We start from the raw sequence: 15,557 nt of genomic DNA on the forward strand, positions 1-15,557 counted from the left end.
TCCATGTTTATCACATTATTTGTGATCTCAATTAAATAATACGGAAAAATAATCATAAAATGATGTAAAAAAGGTTGATTTTCCGATTGGATTCTACTAGGCACTAGCTAGCTTACTTTAGTAAACAAGAAATAGTATAACGTGTAGATCAAGGACATGACCTAATACGTATATATACTGTAAACTTTAAAAAATATGACAGTGAGAAAAAGTGACGAGGATATTTTGAGGCAATGTTCACCATTGATTTAGAAATGTAATTACTTGAGATGTTTTTAATACGGAGTACAATATTGTCTATTAACATAAGACTTACATTTAATTTTTCAAAGAAAAATGGACTTTTTGATTCATACACAATACGAAGTAATTTCAATGAATTTACGAAGTTTACCCCTAGAGGCCCTAGACTAAATTACTACCACATGAATGTTCATATCTGTAACATGGATCCAAGTTTGTTGATCATAATACACTAATACTAATATAATGGGCAACATCACTAAACAATTTTAACTTATCTCATAATTTCTCCATTGCGCGCAGTGAAAGCTTGGGAAGCAAACCCCCAATTCGCAAGAATACCATATTTCAAAGTCTACCAAACACTTGCAGATTCATGGGATATTAACACAATGTAAGCCAATGGATACAGACATACAGTCTACCACTTCTGCAACAGCTGCTGAAATAGGAAATAAAAAAATGTATAATCTGTGAAAACAAAATTTTTGAATTTTTTTAGAAAATTTGCAAAGTACATTACAAAGTAAAAGAAAAACTTATGATTACCTGTTCACTGAAAATGAAAATCCAAAACGTTCAACCTGAGTCACTTAGGTGTCATGATTGAACAGCCGGAATACTCAGAGATCCAGTATGCAGCAATCTCGGAAGTATCTGCAATGTCAACGAATACATCAATGGAAAACATTCTAGAATTCAAAACAGCAAGGACAATACATAAGCTAGCCAATTAGATCAGGTTTGAGCTAAATCTTAATCAGGTCATATTCAAATCTATTATCAATTTACTTACGAAAAACCAACCATATTTAGCCATTTTAATTTTCAGGTTGGATCAGGTCAAATTGAGTTATGTAATTTTGGTTTTGGGTCAATCATTTCAGGCTGAGGCAATTTCACAACATTCACCAGGTCTCACTGGAAGCAATAGCATCATACCGGCCTCTTCCATAAAAGTATGTAATTATAAAAAGGCATACCTCACCACATCGAGCACTGATCTTCAAGGGCACAATATCATCAGCCCTGGTAGTACCAATATTTATAATTACCGTAGCTGCACCTGCCTCATGTGCTGCTCTGCAACATTCATACAGAAAATCCTTCTTTAGAAAAGGTAGAAGTACTCTGCATGTTCACCATTCAGTGCATAGCATAAAGTTTTGTTTGCATTGAACTTTTTAGTGTAATATTATAATGAACATAACTATTAGCAGATAGATTGCTGTATACGAAGGAAACTAGGTCATCATTCTTCAGCATGCTTATAATACGAAATCAAAATAATCATATTTAGTAGTTAGTACTACCTTACTAATCTGAGAGCAGAAAATGTCATTAGAGAAGACCCAATAACCAGAAATGCATCACAACTTTTAGCTGCTTCCATTGCTCTGTCAGCTCGGTCCTTGGGCACATTGTCACCAAAGAAGACAACCTATAAATGAACAGGGCCATAACATAATCACAAATATGCCGATATTGCAGAAAATGACTTCTCATCAGAAAACTCAGTCAGCAAGGAAAGGTGTTCTCTAGCAGGGGTTAGAGTATCACGGAAACTATGTTACCTCAGGTTTCAGTACTCCATCACAATCAGGACAAGTAGGAATGTGAAAATCTTCTTCCCAAAATTTCTCATCAATGTCGATATCACCGTCAGGCCTCATCCGCATTCCAAAACTTTTGTCCGACCCTGGGTTTTCAAAAGTCAAACTATCAAGTGCTGCTGCCCACTGCAATATAACATCATCTTAGTTTCCCAATAATGACAATGCAGAGTATCTAATACCATCTCAAAGGCCATAAAACTTCCTCCATTAGTAGTCAATATAATCACATATCATTGGAGTAGAGCAAGCCCAATCAATGTCAATACATCAGTATGATATGTGATGAAAAATCACGAAAATCTCCATTGAAAAAAAAAATGTCATAAGCAAACAAATTTCTTAACTCTGCTGTTCTCATAACTGCTACTCTGCTAGACATAATATGAACCAATAACAAGATGCTGGTTTAATAATAACAATATTCTCTGAGGGAATTCCTAGACACCCTGGTAGCAATATACAGCCTCCAGATTCAATATATAAGTAAGAGCTGACCTTAGGATTAAGTGCCTTCAGTTGGTCCTGGAATGAGTGCCGACAAAATGAATAGCCACATTCAATACAACCCACAGTATATACAGTGCCATGCAACTCGAGAGGATTGCTGCCAGCTCGATGATGTAGCCTGACAAAACCACAAGCACTTGCATCAAGGATTACATATCTAAGTTTCTACATACTTTAAAGCACAGGTTGGGGATCAGAATACCTATCAACATTTTGTGTGATTATATAACTAATTCTTCCAGCTTTTTCTAGAGATGATAATGCAAAGTAACCAGCACCTGGCTGCGCTGAAGTGAATCGCCTCCACCCAGCATAACTCCTTGCCCAGTAACGCTTGCGAGCCTTGCCTGAGCGGATAAACTCCTACTTATATAAAGTAGCATATAATAGGGAGGAAACAGAAATCAATTGTTTGAAAAATTAAATGCATAAACATTTTGAGATGAAAATCAAAGAAAAGTGAAGAACGGAAACATATACTCAGTCCTTTCTGACAGAACACAGCTGATTCCCTTCAGTTACAATTTTGGCTCAAGTGATAAAAAAACACTAGAAGATGATAATTTAATTGAACAAAATCGCTTACTGTAGTTGAACAAGTTCGAATATGACAAACAAAATTGTCATTTGCCAAACATTCAGCATAATAGACCTAGACAATTGTTTAAGCAAATTGTGACATTTGAGAACTAAATGAAATGCACTCGTGAAATAAGTTACAGTATATAGGAGTAAAATAAAAAAGTTATGTGCTAACTATGAAGTTCTTGAGTACTGTAAATTAAAAAAAAAAAAAAAAAAAAAAAAAAAAAAAAAAAAAAAAAAAAAAAAAAAAAAAAAACATGCCTTCAGAATTTAGATCACCTGATGGGTAATGGGTCTGAAACCAGAACTATATGCTCCATTTGGGCTGCAAGTACGTAAACTAGTCAGCAGGTTATCTTTTGAGGATTGATATAAGTGCAAAAAAAAACCATATATTATATTCCTTTGTAAGATGCTAAAAAAATTAAATCATCGAGATATTAATCAAAATGTTGCAAAAATTAAATGATTATGGATTAATCATCTTCTCAAGATTCAACCACATCCCTATGACAGCATGATATCCGTATCTATATAAATTAAGTATCAAGAGATAATCAAAGCATCTCATTCGAAAAAGCCAAATACCTACCATTAAAAATTACAGCAGGCAAATTTCTAGTGCCACAGTATCATAATTCTCATAAACCATTAGATTGCTTTCCATCAGCCTACAATTGACCTCATTTTGTAATACTACAGGCACAACTCATGTTTCCAAGTGTAAAAATAAATGCTAAAGAACAAAATCAACAGAAGCAAACCTGAGTGAATACCCATTAATGATAAAGTTGGAGGTCAAGTTATATTAGGGCAACCCCTAATACAATTAGGGAGGTTTTCGGAAAGCACATATAGGCATCAACTCTACAGGATAAAGAGTGGGAAAGATATATACAAGAGAAATTAGTTGTACCTTCTATAATCTGGGATCCCACTCTCAGTACTCATTCCAGCTCCAGTCAATACCACCAGCTTATTACTGCAATGGGTAAAGCAAGCATGTGTGTCACGGTCCGGGATTTGAAAGGAGTTGGATTCTAACAAAAAGGCAAGACAGAACTTTTCTACAAGCAAACTCATTAGTCAATTTTATATTAACCTGCATGGTCAACCCCTGCCACACTCTAGGTAAGGTTACTGACTCATGCTTCTCTAGTCCTAATAAGGATTGCAGATTGAAGAAAATTGCTGCTGACCTTTGATCAAAAAATTGATATAAAAGGTCGATGTCCTTACTGCTGGGAGCAGATGCATCGGGAATCATTTTCTTGTCCCTCAGATAGTCCGGAATCTTATTTTCTTTGATAACAGGTGAGGTTCCAGGGACTGACATCCGGTTTGTTGTCTGCACAAATCTGACCTGCTTTCTGAAGAGCAAAATGTTTCTTCCTCCATTTAATAAATGCCACCTTCGGTTATTTGATGGAATAGCATCTGTAACCATGACAGCAACTCAATAAAAGGCCTCGCAAACAACACAAAGCGAAATTGTAAAGAAAGGCATTACTCAATCGAAAGAAAATAATGCACACGGCTTGCCTGCCAGAGAAGTCCCTATAAATTTTCTTGCACTCTTGAAAGTCTGAAGGTTCAAACAACAATTACTGAGTGACATTCAGAATGGGAGTTAATACTTAATAACAGCTACTCATATATAAGTATGAATCAGAAACTCTAGAAACTACCGAAAGTTGCAGAATATGTCAATCATGATGTATGTGGTTCTATTGGCTAGATACATAACCCATTGACTCAATTTGGTTAAGAAGATATAAAACTGCCTTGTTACTAGGTTTGGGCTATGCCGCGTGGTTCCATCCCAAAATCAATTGGTATAAGTAACTCCCTACGGATGTAAGGCGGGTTGTTTTCTCCCTGCTCCTCCAATGTGGGAAAACTCACATGTGTACACAATAGACGCATATGATTCAAACATCACTACCTTCAATCAATATATAATGCCCAATTTCAACAGTCTTGTTTCACATGTACAAAACCCACATTCCAATTTTCTTAATTGAGCTATAGGGTTCAAGCTAAATCAAGGTCACATTTTTCTTTCATCAAAGTTTTTTTCCATCAAATGGGTACCCATATAAATGGCAATCACCTAAATTTGAAATACTGGAATTCAGAAAGACTGTCCTAACCCATACGGGACTAAATTTTTTAATCATGATAAATTAAGTTTGAATTGTAAAAATCAATCAAAATCACACCCAAATAAAATTGAAAACTAAAATATTAACCAATCGAATTCAGTTTGTATCAACATTCAATCAATAACAGAAATGCACAAAAACAAATAGTTGGAATTTAAAGAACGGGATTAAACTTACAGAACCAAAAGGGTAAAATCTCCAAGCAAGAGGCATGATGTGAATTTGGAGAATGCAATAGTTTCTGGGTGCTTCTCGTTCTTGATTTCTTATTAATTCTTCTGTTCCCACAACTGTTGGCCGTTTCTCAGCCGCCAAAATTACAAACTACATCCTTTTTTTTTTTTTTTAATTTTTTTTTACTGTATTTTATTTTGGGGGTGGGGCTGTTTGTCTGTTTGGGTCGTTGGGGGTTTGGTTTGAACTTTGAAGTTTGGGGTTTGGGTAGGTTATATGGGCTAACAATATACTCCATCCGGTATTAAAAGTGTTACTTATGTTCTTTTCTAATCTAGGAGAGACGTCTTTTATTTATTTGATTCGAGTTTGGTGTAGATTGCATCATATTTAGGTGATGAGTCTTAGTATATATGCACTTCTATCGAATTGAGTCAAGTAACTTAGAAGTCTATGCAACATTACATATTACTCCGTATTAGATATATCTCTATGGCTCTATGTCAACTAAATGCTTATTTCGATTCAAGTATACTAGTTTATTAGAGCGGGATTAATTTTATCAGGTTTACTCTTCACCACCCACTCCAACTTCCATCTATACACTCCTATATGTTTGAAAATAAGATTATTGTCAACTTTAGACAACACTACAGTTTCAAATCATCTTAAATCAACATACGTGAGTATGTGACTAATAATTTCGGAGAAAAATAAGGGGATGTGTAGGGATATTCTAATGAGATCTCCATGTCCTAGCACCCACTCCCATAAACAAACACCTCCCTCCTAATGGCACTCCAACTAAAGATAAGTCCATGGAAGAAAACAGTGGGAAAACACAAACAGAGATTTCCAGCCATGGAGTTATTCACAATTCACCTTCCTATCCCAAACCAACAATTCCCACGTTCAAAAACCCTTAAAACACTCCAACCCTTAAAAACCCATCTCCCCAAAACATCAAATTCAATCATATTATCACCACATTCTTCAATTATTACCAAAAGAAGAACCCTAAATCTCTCAATTTTTGCCCTCATTTTATCATCTTCTCTCCCATTTACTATTCCCAATGCAATTGCAGAGGATATTCAAGAAAAATCAGAGCTTGAACTTGAAAGATACACAGATTCCAAAGAGGGTTTCACTCTTCTTAAACCTTCTTCCTACATTAAGGTAATTTCACCCCCATTTCTTTCTCTTCTTTCAGTGGGAATTTAATAAAAAAAAAATTGTGTTTTTTTTTTTTTTTTTTTAATTGGAATTTTGTTTGTTGGTTTGAAGGTGGATAAAGCAGGAGCAACTGTATTGCTTGAGGAGGAGAATAAGAAAGCAAACAATGTAGGGATTGTGGTGAACCCAGTTCGGCTTACAAGTCTTACAGAATTTGGGACTCCTCAGTTTGTGGCTGATAAGCTCATTCAAGCTGAAAAACGCAAGGTTAATTTTTCCCTTCTTTTATTTTAATTTGTGTTGGTTTATTGAGAAATTTAGTGTTTAATGAGTATTGATTAATGGGTATTTCCTGGAAATTTGAATGGGTTATTTTTGAAATGTTGATTGAATAAAGGATTATTCTGTTCTAAGGTGAAATAGCAATGTTTGCAAGTTACTTCGATTGGAAAGGTGGATAATTGTGACTTTGTGAGGATAAATGAGGATATGGATTGATTAAAGAAGATAATTGTAAATTTGTAAGTCCAATTACTTATGTTAGTGTAGTGATTGTTTCGTCTGATGTTCCTGGTATGATAACTTGCTCGGTCTGTTGTATGTGGTCTGTAGTATGTAGTAGTATATGCTTGGCATTGTATAATGAATGTGGATTATAGTTGCTTGATTGAATAACAGTCAAATGTTTAGTGCTGTCCAACTATCTGGTTCTTTTGGTATTGAAGAACATAAATGGAGGAGGTCGATTCTTTAGAGATACTGAGAGCGGCTTAGGGGTCTGATTGAAGAGGGTATATAGTTTGATGATTATAGGAGGACTTAGCTACAAGCCTACAAGTTTAAACACATCTACATGTTCAGTCGTCATACTTGCCATGCTCCAAAAACGTGCATGGTGTCACCTGTTTTAAAATGTTTATGCTTCCATACCCATTTCTAGAGTATTAGATTTTTGGACACGGACTCTTAACAGGTAATAAGAGCCTAAGTAAAGTAACTTCAGTTGTATTTGTGGCAAATACAATGATACTGCTATACAAGTGTAGCACACTCAAACTCTATATGATAAACTGAAGTTTCCTGGTGATGCCGATTTCTATATTAATAGTCTCTAGCTAACCATTACGAAAAGACTTTTATATCATCTTACATCTTCGGTTGCCCTGCTTTTCGTAGATGGGAGCTAACCTCATTCAGTGAGCAGTAATTTCTTGAATTTCTAGATCCTTGTGGATGTTATAGAATAGGAGGGGCTAAGTAATGAATAACTTGACAATAGATGATGTCTTTTGCAATTTGAAATGTCTGGAGATTGGCTTTCTTCTTGCAATCTTGAGTTTTGTCCCACACATTTAATACTCCATTGCATTTCACAAAATGCGCTATGAGTTTATGACATGGGTTTTCTTCTTTCTGGGATAAAATTATTTTTGGTGTTAATAGGAAAGCACCAAGGAAGCTGAAGTCATAGGAGTAGCAGAAAGACCTGGCCTCGATGGCTTACCAGTATATGAGTTCGAATATGTAGTTGATAGCACAAGAGGAGGAATGAAAAGGATATTCTCAGCTGCATTCGTCTCTAGAAAGAAACTCTACTTGTTAAACATATCTCATGTCGACAAGCCAGAAAGTCCTCTTGACAACCATACGAGAACAATACTGGAACAAGTACTTCATTCCTTCGATGCTGTACCTTCTACATAAAACTTGTTTGCACATTCTTCTCCCTCTGGTTAATGTATATTCTCATACATCCTTCAAATTTACAGCTTATTGTTCATCCAATTACATTCTTTTTCCTCTATAACATTTTTGAGAACAACAATTTTGGAAACAAGATCCAGATTTAGCATCATTTGTTCCATCTTCTTTGTAAGCTGCTAGTATCTGCATTATAGCAGGTTTTCAATTCTACTTGCATGTATGGCTCTCGGTGCCTGTCGCAAACTACACAAGAATCCTCTAGTCTCTGTATGTGATGATATATAACATGAATCTTGTGTCCCAAATTTGTGTTCTATAATGTGTGCCCATTAAATAAAACATACATACTAGTTACATTATTGGCTGCGATATTAAAACATGAACTGATGAACCAATAATAAGAATAACAGATTAACAGGTTGCAAACATTGTGGTACATAAAAAGATTTCCATTTGCCCCAACTGGATTAAAGGATGTCCATTGTGGAGATTATTTGGGAAGTTTGCATTCCTCTAGAAGGAGACATATGGACTGTGTGTGTAGACGTGAAGTTCTTATGTAAGAGGTTCCAGCAATACAAACGACGGTCACTTGGTTTGTACGAACAAGTCCACATATGACCGATATGGGAATTGCTTCCTCGGTTCCTCCTACCGGATATGCACCTATTCGGACTCATGGATGAGAACAACCTGAAACCCCCTTAAAGAGATAGAACAAGTCTCAGTTGATAGACAAAAAACACACACACAAAAGTCATTATTTCTATCTATTGGTAAAAGTCATTATGGACGTTATCAAATCTAGGTTAAAAGTCAAAAAAAACCCCTTTGAAAGAGAACCATATTACATCATTTACATCATTACATGAGTAACTTTAAGATCCCTACTTTCCTTAAAAAAAAAAAAAAAAAAAAAAAAAAATAATAAAAAAAACTTTAAGATCCCTACACTTCAACAAGGAGCTTATTTTTATGACATTATGTTGACCATACTACAATTTTTTTATGACGAACATGTAAAGCTTCCTAAATAGATTTCCTACCCATATTTTTTGGGGCAAGTGGAGAAGTCCACATGATGCTTGTCTTTTAACTACTTCCTAATTAGATTAATCTAATTTTTATTGTAGCGTAAGACTAACGATGACTCATTATACTATTATATTTATATACTACGTATTTACATTGTTGCATCATATGGTTACCCTAATACTCAATATCTGACTGATTCTTGCTATTATATTATTGTAGACAAATTTCAACCTTAAATTGCGTGCTTAAAGTCAGAACGACAATGTCTATGATAATGTTTGTCCAATTCCGAAAATTTTCATGAACATATTACTCGTAGTATCATGCATAAGGAAGAAAAACACATTTTTGAAGATGAAATTAAAGACCGAGTGACTCATTGTTTGGCCATTAAACCTTACACAAGTACATAAAAATGTGTTATTTTATTTAGTATTAATGTTGCCAACTTGCCATCTAGCTAATCGTACAATTTGTTGTTAGTGTATGAGTAAATTTATGGGGAACATATAATGGTTTATTCTTTTAATGAGCTATAAGGTTTGGAGTATCTCCTTACAAATGCTCTTTGGAATAAAAGACAGGTAGATATAGTTCTAGTCTCTACCTTAGACAACAAGCTTTTGCTATTATGGTCTTCAAAGAGGTTAACTTTAAACAACTTGTGCAAGTGCTATTGATGGAACTAATTGACACTTTAGTGCCAAATAAACTGCCAACCACAAACCCAAAATATAAAGCATATGGAACATATTCGAGAGAGGACATTACTAGCTAATGAATCAATTTTTTTTTTAAAGTTATGTAAGAAGAATTGCTTAATGGTGTCGGAATTTTGCACATATCAATTTGGCTCATATTTGCTGCGTAGGCCCTTTGGGAGTCAAAAGAAAGGTAAGAAATCCGCACCCTAAAGTGTTAACGATGAGAATAAAACTTCAATGATGAATTAGAAGGTAGATTGCCATTCTGTAATTTAATAACAAAAGCTGATGTCAAGTGGAGAAGTACACACAAATACACAATGACCTAATTGCATGTCCATTAACCACTCTCTAATAACAATATTCTCCTTTTGGTTGTTGCGTAAGATTAACGATGACTAATGACTGATGATACAAATAGGTTTAGTTGTTGTATCATATGGTTATTTTATTCTATGATGATTGATTATAGCCGCATTGGCTGACTGATTCTCAATCATCATCTGTCTACAACTCTAACTTCTCTAACTTAGTACAAAATATCTAAATTTCTTATGTTGAATTTGATATGAAATGGATAGTAATCTTGCTATACATATATTTCTCCCTAAAAAATTTAGTGCACTATACATTTTGGCCTTGTTTGACAATTGGCTGCTGGCTGTAGGCTGTCGGTTGGGTTTGATTAGCTAGTTTGACTGGTTGTTTATATTGGTTTTTTTTGTTGGTTGTTTGACTTATTATTAGTTTAAAAACATGTTTGGTAAAATTGGTAGTGTATGTTATTAATACTACTCCAAGTAGCTTTTTCATTTTGGCTTAAAAGTCAGCTTTTCAGCTGGCTGAAATGAAAATGAAAAAGCCAATTACCAAACACAAATTTTGGATGTTTGACCAAATGAAAAAACTAAAAGCCAATAAAAAAGCCATTTACCAAACAAGCCCTTTATTGGTCCATAAAAATTATTCATTCTATTCAAAAGTAGTATTCGTCATATTGACTTAAGTCCAGTCTCAATCTTTTATAATTAAATAATAACTTTGATTTTACTAGAAAATTTATATGATAGATTGGTTTTTTTTATTCCATAACCTTCAAATTTTAACATGAATTTAACGGTAATTGATAGTAGTTACATATAAAGAAATGTAATACTACTTTTAATTTTCTATAAGACATACTACTCCATTATACATATAACCAGATGAAACGCACGGTTTGTTAGTATTTTTTTTAAAAAATATTTTTCATATTTATGTGATTAAAATTGTTATTATATTAATTTTAAAATATTAGATAAAATTTTTAATATCAAAAGATAATATTTTATATTTAATTAATTTAAACTTTAAAATCTCGTTTGTCAATTTTACTTACGTGGCATTTGAATCATTTAATTGTAAAAGATTTTAATAATCTCTTTTTTAATTGGCTACAACTTAACTTTATTATCCTACATGGCGCACTAAAATAATTAAATCCTAAAACTCGGGAAAAAACTCCCTTTTAAATATATATATTAGATTAGATTATAAATTTGAGAATGCTGTCTAATTTTTTCAACTATAATTAAACTCTGTTTTATAAATCTTCATAGTATTGCATGCATATACATATCAATACAACCCTAAAATATAGGAATAATACGACAATTATTTCGATTAGAGAATAATATATCCAGTTATTATGAGAATCATCTCAAATCTTTTAATATTAATATTATTGTATTTTTTTTATTACTCTTACGAGTCAAGGTGGGACTATTCTTAAGAACATTAAATGAAGCGCAGCTAAGCTGGTCTCAAATCATTTGCATCAGTCAACCCTTCTCTCTAAACTCTTTCTCTCTCCTCTTAACCGAAGAAACCCAGCTTCAAACTCAACTTCTAAAGCTGGGTTTCTCAATTTTTCTGTAAAAAATCCAAGTTTTAATCCAATGGAGAAACACCCAGAAATTGATTCTGGAGAAAAACGGCTCAATGAGCTTGGTTACAAGCAAGAACTCAGAAGAGAAATGGTTAGACCATTAAATTTTACTTCAAGATTCAATCTTTAATCTTGCATGCCTATTAAATGTTTGTTGAAATGCATCAATGAAATTTAAGAACTAATTTTTGGTTTTGAATTTGCAGACTTTGTTCAAAACATTGGCAATATCATTCTCAACAATGTCTCTTTTTACAGGGATAACTCCCCTGTTTGGTTCAAGTCTTCAATATGCTGGGCCTGCTAGTCTTGTTTGGGGTTGGGTTGTTGTTTCCTTCTTTACTGGATTTGTTGGTATTGCTATGTCTGAGATTTGCTCCTCTTTTCCGGTTAGTCAGCGTATAATTTCTCTCTCCTCTGTTTTTCTCTTTTGTTGAAATTCTGATTCTTGTTCTTGAATATGGTTAGTTCTTTTAATTGTGTAGAATTACTGTGTTGTTTAGGATTAGTGATGTGTATAACTTGTTTTACTTCGGACTCTTCATTTCACCTCGATTACTTGTGTCAAATCCTTGACAGTCAATCCAAAATAGGATGATAAACTTCATTTTGGACCAAAGTCATAATTTTCATAGAATAGCTGAAACACATACTTGGACAAATATCTGTGTTCAGTAATTATACCCGAGTCTGAGTAATATAGTATGTAATAGTCTATTTCTTCATAAACAATTTCCATACTAGTCTCAATTGAGTTAGGAGTAAGAGCAAGGCTGTGTTCTATATCAGAAAATCAATGAATTTTCTTGAATTCGTTTTTTCAACAAACATTTGAACATTTTGGACTACCTTGAGTTTCTGCGAAATTAAATATTTTCTTCTTAAACTGTTTCAGAAACCCTTGATCTCGTTTGTAAAGATCATAGTATCATAATTATGGTGTGTTATCTTGTTAAGTAGTTCTATTTTTGGATTATGAACCAAGGGCTAATTGATCTCACTTACTACTATAATTTAGAATTGGTTTAGGTTATCGAATATATGCCTATAATCTGTCCTGGTACAAACAAAATTAAGAGTTGAACTTGAACATAAGTTCAGTTTATCAAAAATAAGTAACTAGAAAGTTTTGTGTTCTGCTGTCATGATTTTTTCACCCCCTTAGTATTCATGAGCAGGTTATAGAATTTATCACTCCCTCCGTCCCTTAATACAATGCCTCTTTCTAGCATTTATTACTCACGTAATAAAGAGAAAGAAGCTTTTAATTTAGGGATGGAGGGAGTAGAATATTTACACATAGTGCTTCGTATCTTTTTGAGTCTCATGCACTGTCCTTGAGTTACAAAGACTAATATCTCTTGGTTATCTATCTAACAGACAACAGGCTCTCTTTACTTTTGGGCTGCACATTTAGCAGGGCCGAAATGGGGGCCGTTTGCATCTTGGTGCTGTGCATGGTTTGAGACCATAGGTCTTATTGCTGGCATAGGTACTCAGGTAAGTAAAGTACTCTGAAACCTAAGAGCTTCACTTATCAAAAGAATTAGTTCAAGACCTTAGATCAAGTTGTTTTCATGGTTTGTTTTACAGGCTTATGCAGGAACAGAAGTTCTGCAGAGCATTATATTGCTGTGCACTGGAACAAACAAAGGTGGAGGATACTTTGCCCCAAAATGGTTGTTTTTATGCATTTATATAGGATTGACCCTCATATGGGCTGTGCTCAACACATTTGCCTTGGAGGTCATTGCTATCCTTGACATAATATCGTTGTGGTGGCAGGTGAATTCCATAATTTCTCGCTATGTACAAATAATCACAAACATATTCACTGTCTTGAATTTAGCTTTGTACTGAGTAGAACTTAGAAGACATAACAATATTTTTTTCTTGTAGATGATTGGTGGCGCGGTTATCATTATTATGCTTCCTCTGGTGGCTATGACTACAAAGCCAGCCTCGTTTGTTTTCTCTCATTTTGAAATGGCAAGCTCAACAGGGGTAACAAATCATGCATATGCAGTCATGTTATCCCTACTTGTTAGCCAATATTCACTTTATGGATATGATGCAGCTGCACATCTTACTGAAGAAACCAAAGGAGCAGATAAAAATGGACCCATTGCAATTCTTTCTAGTTTAGGCATCATTTCAGTTATTGGATGGGCATATATCCTGACCCTCACCTTCAGCATTCAGGTATATGTTGTAACTTGTTCCAGTTCACAAGTATCTTTTTTTAAGTATTTATTTCTGAGTAACTGAATATAGAAGATAGTACAGTAATGAGTAGCACTTGCAAATTCTATTTCTGCATACAGAGAATCAATCAAAATGTTGCTAAACACCTTTAAATTCTAGTCCCTCAAAAAATGGAACTTTCTAACTAAGCATATGAATGAGAATAACTTAAGATCTGCGTTCACTTTCTATAATGGAGTCTGTTAGACTTTAGTAGGATCTTAATATCTTAGTTCTATTTGATTTTGATTTCGAAAGTTAAATCTTTCAATTAGTCCCTGGTTGAATATTTTTCTGATATTGTTAGAAATGCGTTATCATTTCTAAAGTGTAAACTTGGACTTTACCTGACCATTCAGGATTTGAACTACCTATATGATCCAAACAACGAGACTGCAGGAGCATTTGTACCGGCCCAAATACTTTATGATGCTTTTCATGGAAGATATCACAATGCTACTGGAGCAATTATCATGCTTATTATCATTTGGGGATCATTTTTCTTTGCTGGGCTTTCTATCACTACAAGTGCAGCCAGGGTTGTAAGTAACACAGTCCTTAATTCAGATGCATTAGTAAAGGAAGAGACTTCTCTTTGCAGTCTATTAAATGAATTTAGAAGGACATTAATTCTGTTTTTGAAAACTTCCTATTTTCCCCTTCATTTCTCATGTCCTCTTCATAAGTTCATATATTCAGTCCACTTTCTTCAAAATCTCATGAAATGCATTATTTTCATATATTCTTAATCAGGTATATGCATTATCTAGAGATGGAGGAGTCCCATTTTCAACCATTTGGCGAAAAGTGCACCCAAAGCATAAAGTTCCCTCTAATGCAGTGTGGCTCTGTGCAGCTATCTGCATTCTTCTTGGATTACCAATACTCAAACTCAATGTTGTCTTCACAGCTATAACATCAATTTGTACAATCGGGTGGGTTGGTGGCTATGCAGTTCCAATCTTTGCAAGGATGGTTATGGCGGAAAGTAACTTCAGACCTGGGCCATTTTATCTTGGGAGAGCGAGCAGGCCAGTTTGCTTAATTGCATTTTTATGGATTTGTTACACCTGTGCAGTCTTTCTCTTACCTACTTATTACCCTATCAAATGGGACACTTTCAATTATGCACCTGCTGCTTTGGGTGTAGTTTTGGGTCTGATTATGCTTTGGTGGGTTGTAGATGCTAGGAAATGGTTCAAGGGGCCTGTTAGGAATATTGATGGCCAAAACGGCAAAGTTTGAAAATCTTCTCTCTTCTTGTAAACAATATAGTTTTACACGTATTCTACTCTCTTTGTTCGTAATGATATGCATCTAGACAAAGATGACTAACAATCTCCGATCAGCCAACAACAAGATTCATACGAGAAGATTGTTGTATATTTTTGTTAATGCCTGACAGATCTTGTAATAGGAAGGAAAAAAAGGGGTATAAAATTGTTAAGAGTATGATACTTCTGTTGGGTATGAATTG

At 34.3% G+C, this 15,557-nt stretch overlaps 3 protein-coding genes across 5 annotated transcripts; 2 read left to right on the top strand and 1 right to left on the bottom strand.

Moving 5' to 3' along the window:
* Positions 1-243: 243 nt before the first annotated feature.
* LOC110701293 (NAD-dependent protein deacylase SRT2-like) lies at positions 244-5,462 on the bottom strand. 3 transcript variants are annotated; one of them, XM_021878921.1, is made up of 12 exons: positions 5,294-5,462; positions 4,494-4,536; positions 4,151-4,388; positions 3,868-3,933; positions 3,231-3,276; positions 2,569-2,729; positions 2,355-2,484; positions 1,818-1,982; positions 1,557-1,684; positions 1,227-1,326; positions 793-900; positions 244-682 (listed from the first exon to the last, which is right to left on the bottom strand). In XM_021878921.1, exons 1-11 carry the CDS (start codon positions 5,327-5,329, stop codon positions 844-846), a joined length of 1,170 nt encoding a protein of 389 aa, XP_021734613.1. In that variant the 5' UTR covers positions 5,330-5,462; the 3' UTR covers positions 244-682; positions 793-843. The 3 variants fall into 3 exon arrangements, with proteins under 3 accessions (XP_021734613.1, XP_021734612.1, XP_021734614.1); XM_021878920.1 differs by having other exon boundaries at positions 244-685; XM_021878922.1 differs by having other exon boundaries at positions 244-714.
* Positions 5,463-5,927: 465 nt separating this feature from the next.
* Positions 5,928-8,413, top strand: LOC110701294 (psbP domain-containing protein 2, chloroplastic-like). The gene is made up of 3 exons (XM_021878923.1): positions 5,928-6,469; positions 6,578-6,733; positions 7,910-8,413. The coding sequence occupies exons 1-3, from the start codon at positions 6,083-6,085 to the stop codon at positions 8,168-8,170; spliced, it is 804 nt and encodes a 267-aa protein (XP_021734615.1). The 5' UTR covers positions 5,928-6,082; the 3' UTR covers positions 8,171-8,413.
* Positions 8,414-11,674: 3,261 nt separating this feature from the next.
* LOC110701296 (amino-acid permease BAT1 homolog) lies at positions 11,675-15,537 on the top strand. The gene is made up of 7 exons (XM_021878925.1): positions 11,675-11,927; positions 12,043-12,225; positions 13,217-13,336; positions 13,430-13,621; positions 13,736-14,038; positions 14,440-14,622; positions 14,834-15,537. Exons 1-7 carry the CDS (start codon positions 11,847-11,849, stop codon positions 15,323-15,325), a joined length of 1,554 nt encoding a protein of 517 aa, XP_021734617.1. The 5' UTR covers positions 11,675-11,846; the 3' UTR covers positions 15,326-15,537.
* Positions 15,538-15,557: the final 20 nt, after the last annotated feature.

The sequence above is a fragment of the Chenopodium quinoa genome, unplaced genomic scaffold (genome assembly GCF_001683475.1).
Source record: "Chenopodium quinoa cultivar QQ74 unplaced genomic scaffold, ASM168347v1, whole genome shotgun sequence".
Lineage (NCBI taxonomy): Eukaryota > Viridiplantae > Streptophyta > Magnoliopsida > Caryophyllales > Amaranthaceae > Chenopodium > Chenopodium quinoa.